At 38.6% G+C, this 17,344-nt stretch overlaps 1 protein-coding gene across 13 annotated transcripts in view; it reads left to right on the forward strand.

Moving 5' to 3' along the window:
* Positions 1 to 17,344, forward strand: part of TCF4 (transcription factor 4) — a 901,809-nt gene that overhangs the window by 454,280 nt on the left and 430,185 nt on the right. For all 13 annotated transcript variants that reach the window (XM_033934037.1, XM_033933979.1, XM_033934084.1 and 10 more), the window contains one exon: positions 13,224 to 13,285. In XM_033934037.1, the coding sequence (XP_033789928.1) occupies positions 13,224 to 13,285 (62 nt within the window). The remainder of the gene's footprint in view (positions 1 to 13,223; positions 13,286 to 17,344) is intronic.

Genomic DNA, 17,344 nt, shown 5'->3' on the forward strand with positions numbered 1-17,344 from the left:
CATTTGTAATTTTATTTTGGAAGTGTTCTGCTAATAGAGTGGCTGAGGGGGGAGTGGTATTGTTAGTGGTCAGGTAAGGTGTGGTGTCAGTTAGGTTTTTTAGAGAATTTGGAATAGTTTTTTGGTATCTTGGGTTTCAGTACCTATTAGGTTGGTGTAGTGTGCTTTTCTCTTGTCCTTTAATTTTGATTTGTGTTGTTTGTTGATTTTTTTCCAGGCGGATTTTGTATGATCCGAGTTCGATTTTCTCCATTTTCTTTCTAGTCGTCTACATTGTCTTTTGAGTTGTAGCAGTTCAGAGTCGAACCATTGATTTGATCTTCTGCTGTTTCTGGTTTTGGTTTGCAATGGGGCTAGTTCATCAAGAGTGTTGATGCATAATCTTTCCCATTGTGAGATGAAGTCCTCGTGGTTGTTTTCTTGAATTGTTTCATTTCTAATTTTATGTAAGCCGCAATGATTCCTAGTCGACATTTGTGGGAAACAAGAATCAGTATGGTATGGTATGATGAGCATTGCATGTCAAAATATATCATGGCAAACATAGCTTGACAAAGATAGTATATATGGATATTTAGATACTCAAAAGGGAGACAGAGATGTGGTGTAGAAGATAAATCACAGAACTAGGAGGCTTGAGTTTGGAGTTCTGGACACCAACTAAAACATCTGACCCCAAATACCATAATACAGAAATCATCCTCTGCTGTATTTGCCTTATTGAAGCAGCTTGCTTGAGCTCAGATTTTCAAACTCTTTGAGAATCTCTTTATATATATGCTATTATAAAAGCAAATGAGTAATACGATGCTAGTCTTAAATACATTTCTAATAGTAGAGGTATCTTTAATACTAGGTGCCACTTTCATTTGCCTAGAAGGGAGAGATATATTGAAAAAAATAAATCATTTTAGCGGTTGATACTTTAAGTCAGCATTTTATGCTTTACTGGGGTTTTTTTTTTTGCACAGATCACTTGAAAGTGGCATTTTTATTAAGAAATTTTTTTTTTTTTTTTTGCAATATTGCTAAAATTTAACATGAAGCATGTTGCTGTTGTTGTTTTTAAATTCCAGTTCAATTCTTGTAATCTAAATCCTATTTCAGCAGTTTGGCAGAATTCACCTTTATATATATTAAAGGATAGACACTCTTTCTTTTTTATATTTTCCAGAATTATGCAACATGCAGCCTGGCTTAAGAAACCTAAAATGGACATAAAATAGTACTTCAGGCAATGTTTAGATTGTGCACGTTACATATGAGAAATCTCAAATTTTGTGCAACTGACACGGCAACTCTGTCTCTGAAATCAATTTACTTATGTGCCTGAAATGCTGTGTTTGGAACAGAAAGGCTCATTAGGTTATGACATCTCTTCAGTCGTGTGGCAGGAAACAGAACAGTTCGGCATTTGATCCCTTTAACCAGAAAAAAATATATATATAATGGAGAAAGGACGAACCCAGGTCTGCTGCTGATTTGCACTGCAGAATTTAGAACGCATCATCCTTTAGGAGTGTATACTTTTCACTGCTTTTAAATATGGACGACGGTATTTCGTGCCATAAAAGACTTGAGCGATTAATGCCACCCTTATGCCTCCTCTGAGTAGTTTTAGCCATGGGGCTTGGCAGTGCCACCATTGTCTTTGTGCCAAAAAATATCCGCAGCGGCTGCTGCATTCTACTGCTGGAGATTTGTCTAGAAAATTCCGCAGTGATTAAATTGCATTTCTATATCGCAGGTCCCTGCTACAAATATGCTTTCCCCCCCCTCTCTAATTGCTAGCTATGAACTAACCTTCCTTGAAACACTACCATAGACCTGTTCTAAGGGAATAAAAAATTATGTCGGCCTTTAGAGCGGCAAAATGTGGAACTTCAAGAAAAACAGTTGTGTTACAGAAATCCTTATGTATAAAGTCAGCTGCAATATATGATCAGCACTTGCAAAATGAGAGTGGGTTTTTCAACAGAAAACTGATATTGAAACTGCAGCTAAATTTATTAGGCTACTTTGACTAAAAAAATAATCAAAGATGGGTTCATCTAAATTGAATTGCTATTAAGGAAAATGTTACTGGTGGGAGTGACAGTGGAATATATATATATATATATATGTATATATACACATTTTTGGAAGAACCTACAGATGCTGCCATAGGTGGGCTTTTAAAATTATTATTATTGTTATTTTGGTAAATGTGGGTTTGTTGCCAGAGATTAATAACTGGCTTAAAGAGAAGAGTGATACAAACTTAAATGCTTTGCAATCTTCTCTTGAATTGTGTTTGCTGAAATAGTTGAGTTCTAATTCTGATACCTGAAGCTGTTTGTTTGATGGTAGAACTGGATTTTATAGATGAGATCTCTATAAAGAACATAATCCTTTAAAAAAAAAAAAAAAAAAAGGAAGAAAGAAAGAAAGAAGTCAATCTCCTGCTGGCTTCTGTGTCTCTTTGGTACCTCGCAGACTTCGACAGTCCTGGACGAGTGCCCATTGATGTCATGGAAACACTCAAATTACTGAGAATGATTCATGTCTATGCTGTTCTCTTATCCTCCCCCACACAAACAGGAGTAGATTTTTAACCCTGACAACTTGTAATTTGCAATGGGTTTATTTCTGTATATGTGTAAATATGATTTTTCAGCATCTGAAATTAAGTCAAGGCAGCCTGTCTGGATGTGATCCGATGGTAAAGAAGAGTCTTTACAGACCTTTTTCTTCTTTCTTAAATCCAGATTTTATGTTTTTTTTTTAAGCTTGTATGATTTGTCTGGCTTTGTTGGCTGTAAAACACCAAAACAAGCAGCTTTTTCCAGGCTGATGTGAAGTAGCACATACTGTATAAACATGAAAAAAAAAATAAAATTCCGGCATAAGCTGAGTCTTTCTCATTCTGTGCTTTCTTGTTCGGTTTTCTAGCAGAGTCTAGTTCATGATTAGTCTGACTTTACTATGCCAGTCATGTGCAACAGGGTCTTGTGACACGTTCATTTTAGGGGACTGAAGGACATACACATTCCTCTTTTACTTTCAAAGACATAGACGATCTGTTTGGCATAAATGGAAATTGACTAGTAAGTATATACGAGGGTTCTTCAAAAAGTTTCCGCACTTTCATATTTTCACATACGGTCTAGATTTAGCGCCATCTGATTTCCACCTTTTTGATCACCCCAATGAAGCTTTAAGGGGCAGTGATGTAATTTGATTTTGAGATATTTAATAAATAGTGTTAAAAAAAAAAATAAAAACATGGAAACTTTTTGAAGATTTCTCGTAAATTCCGTCCTGACTAATCAATCATGTTGGTTCCTAGTTTGGTGGTTGCTTATGTATTTTGGCTTAACTCCAAGAGGAGAAAGATTCTGTGTCTCTTACCATGAAAATCTTTTGGCCAATAGACTTTAGTGGTCCATTTGAAAGACTTGTCTTGGTGAAGCTAAGAAGACAGTATAGCAGAGATGAATTTTAGAACCATCCGTTCCTAATGACATAGGTATCTATTTCATTCTGTTTTCTGCCCACTACCCTCATAAAGACACATTGTAGATAGGATTGTGCTTCTATCATATAAAGGAAGCTTCTGTAGATATAGCTGACTGAAACTGGAATAGATAAATATTTTCAGCTTGGATTCAAAACAAACATACTAATCTTTAGTTGATTTTATTTTTCTTTTAAGACTCTGTACATACTTTCACTCCAGTATACCTAGCTGCATTATACATAATTGTCTGCTTTCTCTTTAAGCACAAAGAATGTGATTCTCAAAACTGCACCATAAGTTAGGCGGCGGTAGGCACCTTACCACTGCCTAACTTAATTGGTTAAATTGGTGATAAATGACGTGGTAATTGACCGTATCATTTAAGACCAATTAAAAAGCCTTTAAAAAAATATAGGTATCTACAGACACCACCTCTAAGTCCCACCTAAAGAGGTGCCTACCAGTGCCTATGTCAAAAGTAGGTGAGGTTTGTGCCAGAAGTGGATGCAGGTACCGGTAGGCGCGTTTGAAGGCATAATTCTTTTCACAGGTTGTTGTTGTTGTTGTTAGGTGCCATTGACTCGTGTTCAAGTCCTAGCAACTTCATGAATTACACATCTAAAAAGAAATTGGTTTTATGCTAGTCCATTGAGGTCCTCCAGCGTCATCCCCATGGTTGTTTTTAACGTGTCCAGCCATCTGATTTCAGGTTGCCCTCTTCGCCTGGTTCCTTCGATCTTCCCAAACATGATGTCCTTCTCCAGTGATCTCTCACTTCTGACATGTAAAACCCTGGCCTACATTTCTAGTGCCTACTTTTGACATGCCCACAATTCTGCAAATGGCACCATAGCATGATTGACATGTGAATGACACTGTGGTGCCGTTTGAAGATTCTGACCTGGAGGGCCTCAGTGAACAGAGACAAATCTTTATTGACCCAACAAGAGCCGTGTTTTGGCACAACACTTCCATCAGGGGTCTACAAAAGAATCAACAAAACAAACAATGTACAGTCTATATCATAAATTAAATAACTGCAGTGTGCATCCAGAATCCAAAATATGTATATGTGTGCTATGAAGAAATTCCTTCATGATGGTGAATGAGGTGCCAATTTGACATAAATCTAAAATCAAAACATACTTTGGATTCTGGATGCATATTGCAGTTATTTAATTTATAATACAGACTGCACATTGCTGTTGATTCTTTTGTAGACCCCTGATATATGCACTGTGCGCTGAAACACGGATTGTGTTGGGTCAATAAAGATTTATTCCTGTTCATTGAGGCCCTTTGTGCTTTTTTATAACTTGACTTTTTGGTGTACTTTGACCCTCTCCCTGCTGTTCTGCTTTTTCTTTAACCGTAGTGACTATCATGGTATAAATATGTACGATACATAAATATTTTTTTACAGATGTCTATTACAGTCTGTCGATGCAAATCTACAGATCTTCTTTTGTCCCCATTATCTTAAATTAGGGGTTTCCAACCCAGTCCTTGAGACAAACCAAGGCAGTCAGGTTTTCGGGACATGCACAATGAATATGCATACTTAAACAATGGCAATATGGTTGAAGTAAATATTTTGTCCAGTCCAAAAAGCACTATCAATAAATGTTCAAAAATACGTCTGGATCAATGTACGATTTTAATCGTTTATACTAAATTCAAAAAGGACACCTCAGCCCCACCGCTCCACCGCATATAATGTTTTCTATAGTGGGAAGTCCCGCTATAGAAAACATTATATGCGGTGGAGCGGTGGGGCTGAGGTGTCCTTTTTGAATTTAGTATAAGCGATTAAAATCGTACATTGATCCAGACGTATTTTTGAACAATGAATATGCATGGCATAAATTTGCATGTATTACCAAGTTTATTAAAATTTACTACCCCGCTCCTAGGGATTACCTTCAGAGCATAAGAACATAAGAATAGCCTTACTGGGTCAGACCAATGGTCCATCAAGCCCAGTAGCCCGTTCTCACGGTGGCCAATCCAGATCACTAGTACCTGGCCAAAACCCAAGGTGTGGCTTCCCCCGTGTCTTTCTCAATAACAGACTATGGACTTTTCCTTCAGGAACTTGTCCAAACCTTTCTTAAAACCAGCTACACTATCCGCTCTTACCACATCCTCTAGCAACACGTTCCAGAGCTTAACTATTCTCTGAGTGAAAAAAAATTTCCTCCTATTGATTTTAAGAGTATTTCCCTGTAACTTTGTCTTACAATCTACCTCTATTCTGTGCAAATCTATCTCATGCATTTGCACCATGGACATCCTGAAAACCTGACTGGCTAGGTCAGGGGCGGGCAACTCCCACAAAAGATATTCTAAAAGAAAATACACAGGCTCACGCCTGAATTTGAAAGACAATTGCATCATTGTAAATTTTAAAGGAAAACTATTTTCATAAATAACTATTGGAATTGGAGCAGTTCTAGTTTTCAAACTTTTTTGTTTTTATGTGATGGTTCTTTTTTTTTTTTTAATAAATCTTTATTAATTTTTAAAGATAACTTTAACGAATCCACAAAAGATGTCAATGGACCTCAAACTAACTTATATATCTTATTATGCCCCAGCATGTCAGCGTTCATCTTTTCATATTTATAACATAGGCATATATTTGCCCACCAAAAAGTAAAACTAAGGCGATCGCAGTTTTTCCAATTGCGAGTAATCATTTGCATGGCTATCCCGGTCATAGTTATGTGATAGTTCTGGAAAAAAAAACCATAAGTATGACTTTGATATTTAACAATACATTTACAAGGTCCAAACTGTCATTCTTAAAGAAGAACAGTATGCAGGCTACATGAGATTTGGGACACCATTGCTGGTACGCTCAATGTCTTGTCATTTTTCGGGCCTCAGATCAAATTCCACCTGCTGATGTGCAATCTGAATTTCAGTGAAGTGTGAAGGACGGGGGCAGAATTTGCAACCCAGTTTCTGCTTCCTAGGGGGAAAGCTCATAGCCACGTTGATTAAGGAGGAATTTGCTTGGTTAGATTTGCAATAATAGTCAGGGTAATCAATATTCAATACTCCAGAAGTATTGCACAAAAATGTGTTGCCCATTGTTTAAATATAAACTATATTACACAGTGACGTAGGAATGAATCTTTTTGAATAAATGAAACAAAAGGAATATTTAGAAGAAGAGAAAACGTGCTTCATGACCTTTTGGGATGAAAACACAATAGTATTGCTTAGTTAGATTGTAAGCCTGTTGGGACAGATAAGGAAAATACCTAAGAGTACCTGATTACTATTCAATGTATTGTAAACCAATTTGGGGAATCTCTTCATGAAAAGGTGATTAATAAATCCCAATAAAATAAAAATAAGGGAACTGATTCTACAAACAGGTGTCCTGATTGTAGGTGGTGGGAGTCATCCTACCGCTGTCTCATAGCCAATCGGGTTGCACATTAAAAAAAAAATGCAGGTGGGGAAGGACACCCACATTCTAGGCATATATTTCATGAATACAGAGACGCATAGAGATGCCCAAGGTAGGTTGTGGGCATGGTCTCCACTGGAAGTGGCCTTGGGTATCCATGTGTTCCTCCACGCCTCTGTAGGCACGAGACAGATGCCTTAAATGTAGGCCAGTAAAATGCTGGCCTATATTTAAGGCATCTGTTAGTAAAAGTAGACGCAATTCTCTACAGGATGCCGATGCATGATTAACATGTGATTGGCGTCCTTTAGAGAATCAGGCCCAAAATGTATATATTACAATAAATTTTATATATGCCCCATGAGGGTAGTTCTAGAAAGGAGCACCTGTTTTTAGGTAATAAGAATGTGCCTAACTGGAACTTATTCTATAAGGAAAAGTACAGTATATACTCAAATATAAACTGATCAGAATATAAACCAAGGTATCCTTTTTTCCCTCCAAAAAGGGGGGAAAAAGGTTGACTGTTTATTAGAACAAAATTTGCTTCACCCATTTAGACTGCAAGACCTAATTGCTGTTGTGCTCCCAAATATTTTGAAATTAAATCCTATTATAAGGTCTACTCAAAGGGCGCTTGTTGAAATTGACTCTCAATTGGATATTCCTTTTGGAAGATCAAATCTTTGTCCTCTGGGGAAATGAGAATATCTGCATTGATGGAAAATGCATTATATGGAGAGAATGGATGGAATTGGGTATTTACACAATTTCAGACATTTTATAGTCAAGAAAATTGAAATCTTTCTTCCAATTACACACAAATCACCAAGTTAAATTTCCGCACAGCTTCAAGTATTCTTTCACTATGTGAAAAAATATTGGGATTAGGTCATGACGCATCAAACTGGTATAAAATATTGGTACAATTAAAGCAATAAAAATGAAATATTGATGGTTTACATGACATATGATCACGGGAATTGAGTATGTGTATATCTAAGGATCAATGATAATACATGTTCCTCAAGCACGTCCAATGGTGTCAATCTGCTTTTTGAAACAATCTCTATTTTTTTGTAATTAGACATGTAGTATGGAGTCCTGTTAGACTAAACAAAATTAACTCAGAATATTCTTCTTTATGCTGGTCTTGTGGACATGAAAATGCGCATTAGATCATATCTTATTTTATTGCCCTATGGTTCATGACTTTTGGAAACAGGTGTGGAGTCATATTCAATCATTATTACATATAAATGTTCCCTTAATGTATGTTGAAGTGGTCTTCAATCTCTTTGGTGCTTCTGCTGACATCACCAATATTCATAAAAGGTTATAAGAACATAAGAACTGCCATCTCCGGATCAGACCTTCGGTCCATCAAGTCCGGCGATCCGCACACGCGGAGGCCCTGCCAGGTGTACACCTGGCGTAATTTATAGTCCACCATATGCCTCTCTTAAGGAGATATGCATCTAGTTTGCTCTTGAAGCCTAGGACGGTCGATTCCGCAATAATCTCCTCTGGGAGGGCATTCCAGGTGTCAACCACTCTCTGAGTGAAGCAGAACTTCCTGACATTAGTCCTGAACCTGTCCCCCCTTAGCTTCATTACATGTCCTCTAGTCCGTGTCAAATTGGACAGTGTAAATAATCTTCTCTGCTCTATTTTGTCGATTCCTTTCAGTATTTTGAAGGTCTCGATCATATCCCCACGCAGTCTCCTTTTCTCAAGGGAGAACAATCCTAGTGTTATAAGTCTATCTTCATATTCCAGTCTCTCCATACCCTTCACCAGTTTTGTTGCTCGTCTCTGCACCCTCTCCAGCAGTTTTATATCCTTCTTTAGGTAGGGAGACCAATGTTGGACGCAGTATTCCAATTGTGGTCTGACCATTGCCCTATAAAGCGGCATTATAACTTTCTCCGATCTACTCGAGATTCCTTTCTTTATCATGCCCAACATTCTATTTGCCTTCTTTGCCGCTGCCGCGCATTGTGCCGATGGCTTCAGGGTCCTATCTATCAGTACACCCAGGTCCTTTTCTTGTTCACTCTTCCCCAGAGTTGCACCTGACATTGTATACTCGTATTCCTTATTCTTATTGCCTATGAGCTATACTTACTGCTGTAGCAAGTCAAACTATTTTGAAAACATGGAAAAATGTGTCCTTGTTTTGGTGGAACTCAGTTTGCTTAATTGGAAAATATGAGGCAGCTATAACGGAAAAGAGGCAAAAAGGCTAAATTTGAATTATTGTGGGCACCTATACAAGAGTATGCAGACAAAAATTCTATGCTATAGAGAGATTGGATATGTATGTATGTAAGGTATGGATGTTGATATAGTTTTTCACTCTCTGCAATTCGGGATGGATGGGTGGGGATATTCCTTTTTAAGGATTTCTTTTTTCCAATATCCTAAACTTTATGTTAATAATGTTACGAGCAACTTGTTTAAAAATTAATATTTCTCCTGCCTAACGTATGTTATTATACAAAATTTCAATAAAAATTTTTGGAACTAAAAAAATAAATTTTGTTTATCATGGTGAGCCAATCTATAAAAAATGCTCACCTTCCCTCTCCATCAGCTATCTCCTAAGTCACTAAGCATACAGTATATGCATATATCCCAAAGCTAACATATTCACAAGAAGGCCCCTACATAGGAAAACGCAACTACAAGCAGCCACAAACTTAAATAAATGTAGACAAAATTCAAACTTAATCCTCAAGATTGATAAGATGCAGTTCAACACCAGAGAAAGAGAAACAGCACTCTACACTGTGGAATATAAAAAGAAAGCAGTGCAAATTTACAGAAAAACTGCATTTTGTGTTCATGAAATTACAAATAAAATTATTTTTTCTACCTTTGTTGTCTGGCTATTTTATTCATGTTTATCCCAATTTCCAGTTTTTGCATTCTTCTGTCTTTTCTTAATTTTATTTCAGGGTCTTCAGTCTATCTGCCTTTTCTCTCCTTCACTTCCTCTCCTACATCATCTCTGATTTTAACCTTTTCCTTTCCGTTTTCCTCCATTTATTTTTCTGCATCTCTATCTGCTTCTCTTTACAGCTTCCATCTTCCTCATCCTAGTATTCTCCATTTTTTGCTAACTCTTCCCTCTCCAGCATCTTCTTTTTCTCTTTCCCCCTCCCCTTTATTTTCACTCTTCTAATCAGTATCTACTGTATTGCCCCCTCCATCCAGCATTTCCTTTCTCCTAATTTCTCCAACACCTCATCTCTCTCATTCCCTCTACCTCCATCTAAGATCTCTCCCCATCACCCTTTCCCTTTGCCACTTCCAGCACTACCTACCTGGGGCTCTGGCTGTGTGGAATGAAATTGCAGGTCTGGGCAGGCCCGAAATGCGAGGCAGGGAGCTGATTCCTCCCGGCGGTGGCTGCAGCCGTCATCCATACTGTTTGCTGGCCGCTGGGAGGAGGATAGAGTGAGGAGTCAATGGCGCATCTGGATTGCAATGAGCCCTACCTTCTCAAAATCAGGAAGTAACCAGAGGGGGGCAGGATCGAAACTGGCAGAGCCTATAGTGACTTAGCAAGAAGGCAGGCCCTCATGGTGTCTGGATTCTTCATTGCCAGCTGGTTTAGTGTGACTGGGACTGAAGGCAGAGCTGATCGCAATCCAGATGCGCCACTAACTCCTCTCTCCCCCCCTCCTCCCAGCAGCCGGCAAACAGCATGGACGACCGCTGCGGCCACCACTAGTCAGAATCAGCTGCCAGCCTCACATTTTGGGCTTGCCCCAGACCTGCAACTCCGTTCCCCACAGCCAGACCCCTGGTAGGTTTAAGGTTTGATTTTTTTTGTTGTTGTTAGAGAAGTACTCAAGTGTAGACTCGAATATAAACCAAGACCCCCATTTTGGGGCACAAAAATGTCAGTTTATATTAGGTGAAAACATATCTATATTTTAGGTGTGATCACTTACACCTAACATAGCACAGATATAAATGCTTGCACCTTGAAAGATAGTTATAGACTGCCTGCCCTTTATTCAGACCACAGGAGATAGCTGACTGTCCGTGGAGAAACTGGAAATTCAATTCCAGCTCCATATCCATCAGCCAGCATTGAATTTCCGGTCTACATTTAGCTGGCTAAGCCAATATTTTTCAGCTGGCCTAAATCCTAGCAGCCAAAGAGAGACCTGCTTTTTAGGCAGGTCTAGCTGGCCACTGAACTTAGCCAGTCAGCCAATGAATATCGATGCTGGCCGGTTATGTTACATTACATTACATTAATGACTTATATTCCGCCCTTACCTTGCAGTTCTAGGTGGATTACAAAAGAGACTAACTGGACATTTCCAGGAAAAATACAATTTAGGAATTTTGGATTACAAAAAAAGATAACTGGACATTTCCAGGGGAATTAAATTTAGGGAGTTGGTTACATTTCCAGGAGATTTGCAATTTAAGGAGTTGTTTACATGGTTGAGTCTTTGAAGATGAAGAAATTGCAGAATAGGAAGATACTTTGGGGAGGGGGTGAATTACAAGGGAGGGGAGGGATAAGGGGAGGAGTTATGTTGTGTGATATAGCCAGTTACCGGGCTATTCGCCAGATTGGATATTTAGCAGGAGATTGCCAGCGATCTCCTGCTGAATATCGGCAAATAGCTGGCTATGTGTTATTTAGTTGGCATAAGTGTGTACACCTGTTTTAGAGATACGCGTATAACTCACATTATCCCATAACTTGTACTTATAAGCAGAAGACCTTTTCACGTTCCTCCCAGACTCCACCTAGGAATACACCCACCTGGAAGTTATGCATTCTGTAAGATATGCAACCTCACCCAGATATGCACCATAACTTAGTACATATCTCAAAATTCCGCATATCCAGTATGTAATCCCCAGCTCCTCAGAAGTACCACCTGGGCTCAAATGTTTTCATTGCCCTTGGCTTTATGTACGACCTCCTCACTGGAGCTATTTTTTTGTTTATAAATAAGTTTTTAATTTTCACTTTTAGATTTTTTTTCTAAAACACCAGTTTAGCTTTACACTGCCATACCGGACCACTGAATATTATATTCAGTGGTCCGGTATGGTGGTGTAAAACTTAATAAGGGATGATAAGCCTTGGTAAAAAACCTCTTGGGTGAAACATGGCTCACCACAGTTCTAAGCTAAGTACTTTAAAGAATACAGATACGCTAAACGGGTATTTTAGAAAAAAATCTAAAAGTGACAAATTAAATCCTCATAAAAGAACTATAATAAAATTAAGTTCTATGTAGTGAATTATGTAAGATATGTGCATAGTTGCAGCATAGCGCTTAGTTGTTTACACATGAAAATGCACATTATATACCATAATTCCAATGAATTATGCAAATAATGGCATGCAACTGTTAGAGTGTACTTTATAGAATTGTCCTGCTTATGTCCATCATTATCTGTTTTTTATGTGTAGAACATCATTTGAAATTAGTTTTCTGTTCACGGTCTACAATAAAGTAGCAGGGGCAGTATTCAGACCCAAAGCCGCTGCTTAAAGGAAAGCGGGTGATTTATTCACCTCTCATCATGCCTGAATGCTTGTGCATACAGGACTATTAAGGGTCCTGCAAGGATCCTTAGTCAGGGTCGTGTAAAGACTGATAGTAGGAAAATCTTGGATGTGAAAGTTGAGTTGAGATCATTAAATGGCAAAAGCTTGTTTCTGTTTTCTATTGCATGTCAGTTTAGTTCTATTATAAAATGTGAGAGACAATGCTAAATTAAACTAAACTAAACCTTAGGTTTGTATACCACGCCATCTCCACAAGCGTAGAGCTCGGCACGGTTTACAGGGTTAGGTTGAAAAGGAGCTACGATGAAGGGTTATTGGAAAGGAGCTAGGAAGATAAAGAGGGACAGGGAACCAAAAAATGCTGTTAAGAGTATTCTGAAAATGCCAAAATAAATTGTTTCATGGTATTATCATACTATTATCTGAGAAAAGGGAAAAAAAATACCACTTATTTTAAAGAATGTATTTAAAGAGGGTGTTGTGAATAACTCTTTAAACTACCCCCCGCCCCTTTTACAAAACCGTGAAAACGTTTTTTAATGCCGGCTGGCGCACTGAATGCTTTGTGCTGCTCACGACGCTCATAGAGTTCCTATGAGCATCGGGAGCAGCGCAGAGCATTTTGCGCTCCGGCCTGCGCTATAAAACCGCTTTCCTGGTTTTGTAAAAGTGTGTGGGTGGGGAGGGGGAGGGGTAAATGAGAGGATTTTACAATAATTTGTGCAATTCTCTTGTGTTTCTCTTTGCAGGTAAAGAGAGGGGTTCATATTCATCCTATGGAAGAGACTCGGATTTACAGGGTTGTCACCAGGTGAGTGCTATTTTATTAATGGTGGTAATACGTAGTCTAGAAAATATTTGACATTTTAACACAGTAGGATGATGCAATGAAATATTTACTTACCAGTATATTTTAAGAGTGGGGGGACATTTTTGATAAGATGTCTAAGTCCAACTTTGGACGTTTCCGCAAGGGAAAACAACCATTTTTGAAACCATGAGACGTTTATCTTTTTTTTTTTTCAAAATGGCTTGTCTAGAACATCTATCTTTTTTGGCCATTTTCAAAAATCAAAACGTCCAAAACAAGTCCATTTGGACATGGGAGGGACCAGCATTTTAACAGAATGTCCACACAGACATACCAACAGAGCAGTGGGGCACCTTAGGGACGCTGCTGTGAACTTCACATAAAGGGTGTCAGGTACACATTTCACCATAAGCCCCTTATAATGTATGGTGAGCTCTCTGAAACTCTGTCAAAACCTACTATGCCCACCTGTCTACCACCCCAATAACCCTTATGGCTGCAGATGCCACCTGTATAGCAGTACAGTAGGTTTGGGAAGAGTTTTGGTAGCCTCATACTTTCCACCAAAAATGTAATAGGTAGGGTGGGATATGGGCCTGGATCCCCCTGCTCAGTTTATGCTGGTTTTTAGATGTCATTCTGTTTTGAAAATTAACCCCAAAGTGTGTCACAGTGTGCAGGTACTTCAGTAAAATTGACACACTGCATGAAGCGCTTAGGCATGCTGCAGTAATTTTTCCATGTGCATGTTCTATCCATGTGCTAAACGTATTTGTTAGTTTTTGGTGCAGGGGGCATTTCTGGGATGGAGACTTGACATGCTTTATACCAGTTAGTTAGGGCAGCTACACTGCTGCACCCCAGCCGATTAGTGTCAGTTTAGGGCTTCAGTTCCTACCACCTACAAAATAGGTGGCAGTAGAGGCTCCCACACTATTTGTTTATTTAAAAATGTGTAGACCGTATAAATCCTATACGGTTTACATAACAACCTTCATAAATATTGGACAGTACATACAAGTTCGATAATAAAAAGAAGACACTAGTTCCATGAGAAAAAAACAACAACCCCGGAACAAGGAATCCTAACAAAGAACTTGAAGGAATTGAAACCAATGCATCATATAATCGAAGCAGCGCACCCGGATTCCTTGCTGTTTGCCGCATGTCTCCTGTATATCATGTGAGCATTGTTCTTGTTTGAATTCTTCCACTGCCAATAAAGGATATATATATATATATATATATATATATATATATATTTTTTTTTTAAAGACACTTTTTCTATCTGATAAAAAGAAGAAGAACATGTGAACATTGGCTCATGGCCATTGAAAAATTCACAAAATTGACCATTTTACCCCAGCGGTAAAAATGGCTTTAGTGTATAGGAATGACCCACATAAGGACACTTTTTACCACTGTTTGATAAGAGGACCCCCTTATGTGTTAGTTGTCAAATGGAGAGTGTCTAGGTTCTCCAGCTAGAGCCCCAGTGAACATCTTTCAGGATGGCCATGTGAAAGGCTGCCATATGCTTTGAACACAACAACCTTGTCATGGTGACCGAGTTTGAGAAACCACAGAAGCAGAAATTCACAAAAGAACACAAGCCGATTTATCTTTCCCTTTATGAGCATTGTCATAAAATATAGTTTAGGTTGCGGGGAATAAGATGTAATGTGAGTGCAGGGGTCAGATGGAGGGCTAAAAATGCCTGCATGGAAATGGAATTTCTTGGTCCTTTTTATTTATGAAATGTTTTTGGCTGCAAGTCAAGGCCAGCATGCTGATAGCGAAGCTTCCTGAAGGGGAAGTATGCATGAACTAGAAAAAGGAAGAATATTCTAATGAAATAAAATGCATGTATCTTGTTGAGTTTGGTGAGTTAGGGCTCTTCAGCTTGGAAAAGAGGCGGCTGAGGGGAGATATGATTGAAGTCTACAAAATCCTGAGTGGAGTAGAACGGGTACAAGTGGATCGATTTTTCACTCCATCAAAAATTACAAAGACTAGGGGGCACTCGATGAAGTTACAGGGAAATACTTTTTTTTTTTTTAGTTCAAAAAAATTTTTATTGGTTTTTGGAAAACATAAAAAAAAAAAACTGAAGTACAAAAAGAAGAGCTTCCAAGGAAGCACAGGTTATAAACCGGGTGATGACACCCATCCAGTATATTCAATTACATAATAAGAAGTGGCAATAACAAGATAAATGAACAGTAAACAGTATATCAATCATGTTAGTATGCACATCATAAAAGCCTATAAGAACAAGGAACAAGCTTCGTATGGGATAGTGAAGGGAGTAAATCGAGAGAGATAAGATACAATATAGTCCACGCTAAAACAGTACACATGTGACTGTATATCGTCAGCAGACAATGACAAAATAGTATGAAATAAAATAAAGAGAAAATAAAGGAAAGATCAAACCAGAATACTATAGGTAAATGATCCGGTTTATGGTCAAGGGTCTAAGTGCTGATGTTTGCCAGAATCGACCAAGTTTTATCAAAAGTCGCTCTAGATTTATGGCGGTCAGCCATATGTCGTTCAAATTTATTGTGGAGGCACATTGAATTCCACCATTGGTTATAATCTAATTTTGTAAAATCTTTCCAATTATGTAAAATAAGTTGAATGGCTAGAATTAATAAAAGGGTAAAAAGGCGGTCATGATACACAGATAGATGGGCAGTGAGTGCCGAGGAACCCAGAATCAAAATATCAAATGAGAAAGGATCAGTGATAGAGAAAATTTTAGAAATCGTGTGCCAGATCGAATTCCAGAAAATCTGCAAATGGGGGCAATCATAGAGCATATGCCGCAAGGAGCCTTCAGATGCTTTGCAAGACCAGCAAGAGTTAACTGAGGACTTCATTATTTTGGCTGATTTAATAGGAGTCCAGAAGGCTCTATGATAGAGGAAAAGAGCTGTTTGTCTATGAGAGGCTGAGTGAAGGGATTTAAATAATCTGGGCCATAACGCCAACCATAATTGCTCGGTAATAGGGGATTGCAACATCGGATCCCATTTAGAGATGGATTCGACGAGGAAAGGATATGATTTTGCCTGCATATACTTGTACCAATTTGAAGATTGACCTTTGGAAGCAGAGAAAAGTTGTATCTTTGAGTGGAGGTCAGGAGTAGTATGCAAGGATGCGGGAGATGAGAACCTCGCAGTAAGACAATGATGCAGCTGAATCCAATTAAAATATTGGGTGGGAGGGATATGGAATTTTGCCATAATATCCGAGAAGGTAATCCATTTATTCGCGTTGATAAGATGCGCAATAGTACAGAGACCTTGCTGTTGCCAAGATTTCCAAAGTACCACGGAATTGTCAATTTTAAATTTGGGATTATGCCAAATAGGTGCCGCTAATGAATCAGCTAATTTGTTCTCTGAGATGGAATCAATATGGTTAAGTGTTTGCCAAGTACTATGTAAAATCGGATTGCGTTTGGCCACTGAAGGCAGAGGAATGGCAGGTGCATGTTGCATGATGTACGGATCGAGTAAAGAATGCTCTAAGGATAACCACGTGGGCGGTGTGCTTATGAGGAAAAGATTAGACCATAGGGAGCCTTGAGATAATAGAAAAGCATAATGGTATTCCCGAAAGCTAGGGAAGTTGACACCTCCCTGGTCCCGAGGACACTTTAATTTACGCAAGGCAATCCGGGGCTGTTTGTTGTGCCACAAGAAGGAAGAAAGGAGACGCTCAATACGAGAATAGACGGAGGGAGAAAAAAGACATGGAAGCATACTGAGAACATAATTTATTTTGGGAGTTATCATCATTCGTATTGTAGAAAGTCTGCCCCACCAGGAGAGGTTGAGGGGGGACCATTTGGAAGTACAAGTGTGAATGATAGAGAAGATGAAATCAGAATTAAGTTTCAATGTGGATTCGAGAGTAGGACCAAAGAATAAACCAAGGTATTTAATTTTGGTAGGGGACCATATGAAGCCAGAGTTAATTGCATCAGTTTGGACATCGATGCAATTTAGCGGAAGTATTTCTGATTTAGTTATGTTTAGCTTATAG

Source organism: Geotrypetes seraphini, chromosome 1 (assembly GCF_902459505.1).
Source record: "Geotrypetes seraphini chromosome 1, aGeoSer1.1, whole genome shotgun sequence".
Taxonomy (NCBI): Eukaryota; Metazoa; Chordata; class Amphibia; order Gymnophiona; family Dermophiidae; genus Geotrypetes; species Geotrypetes seraphini.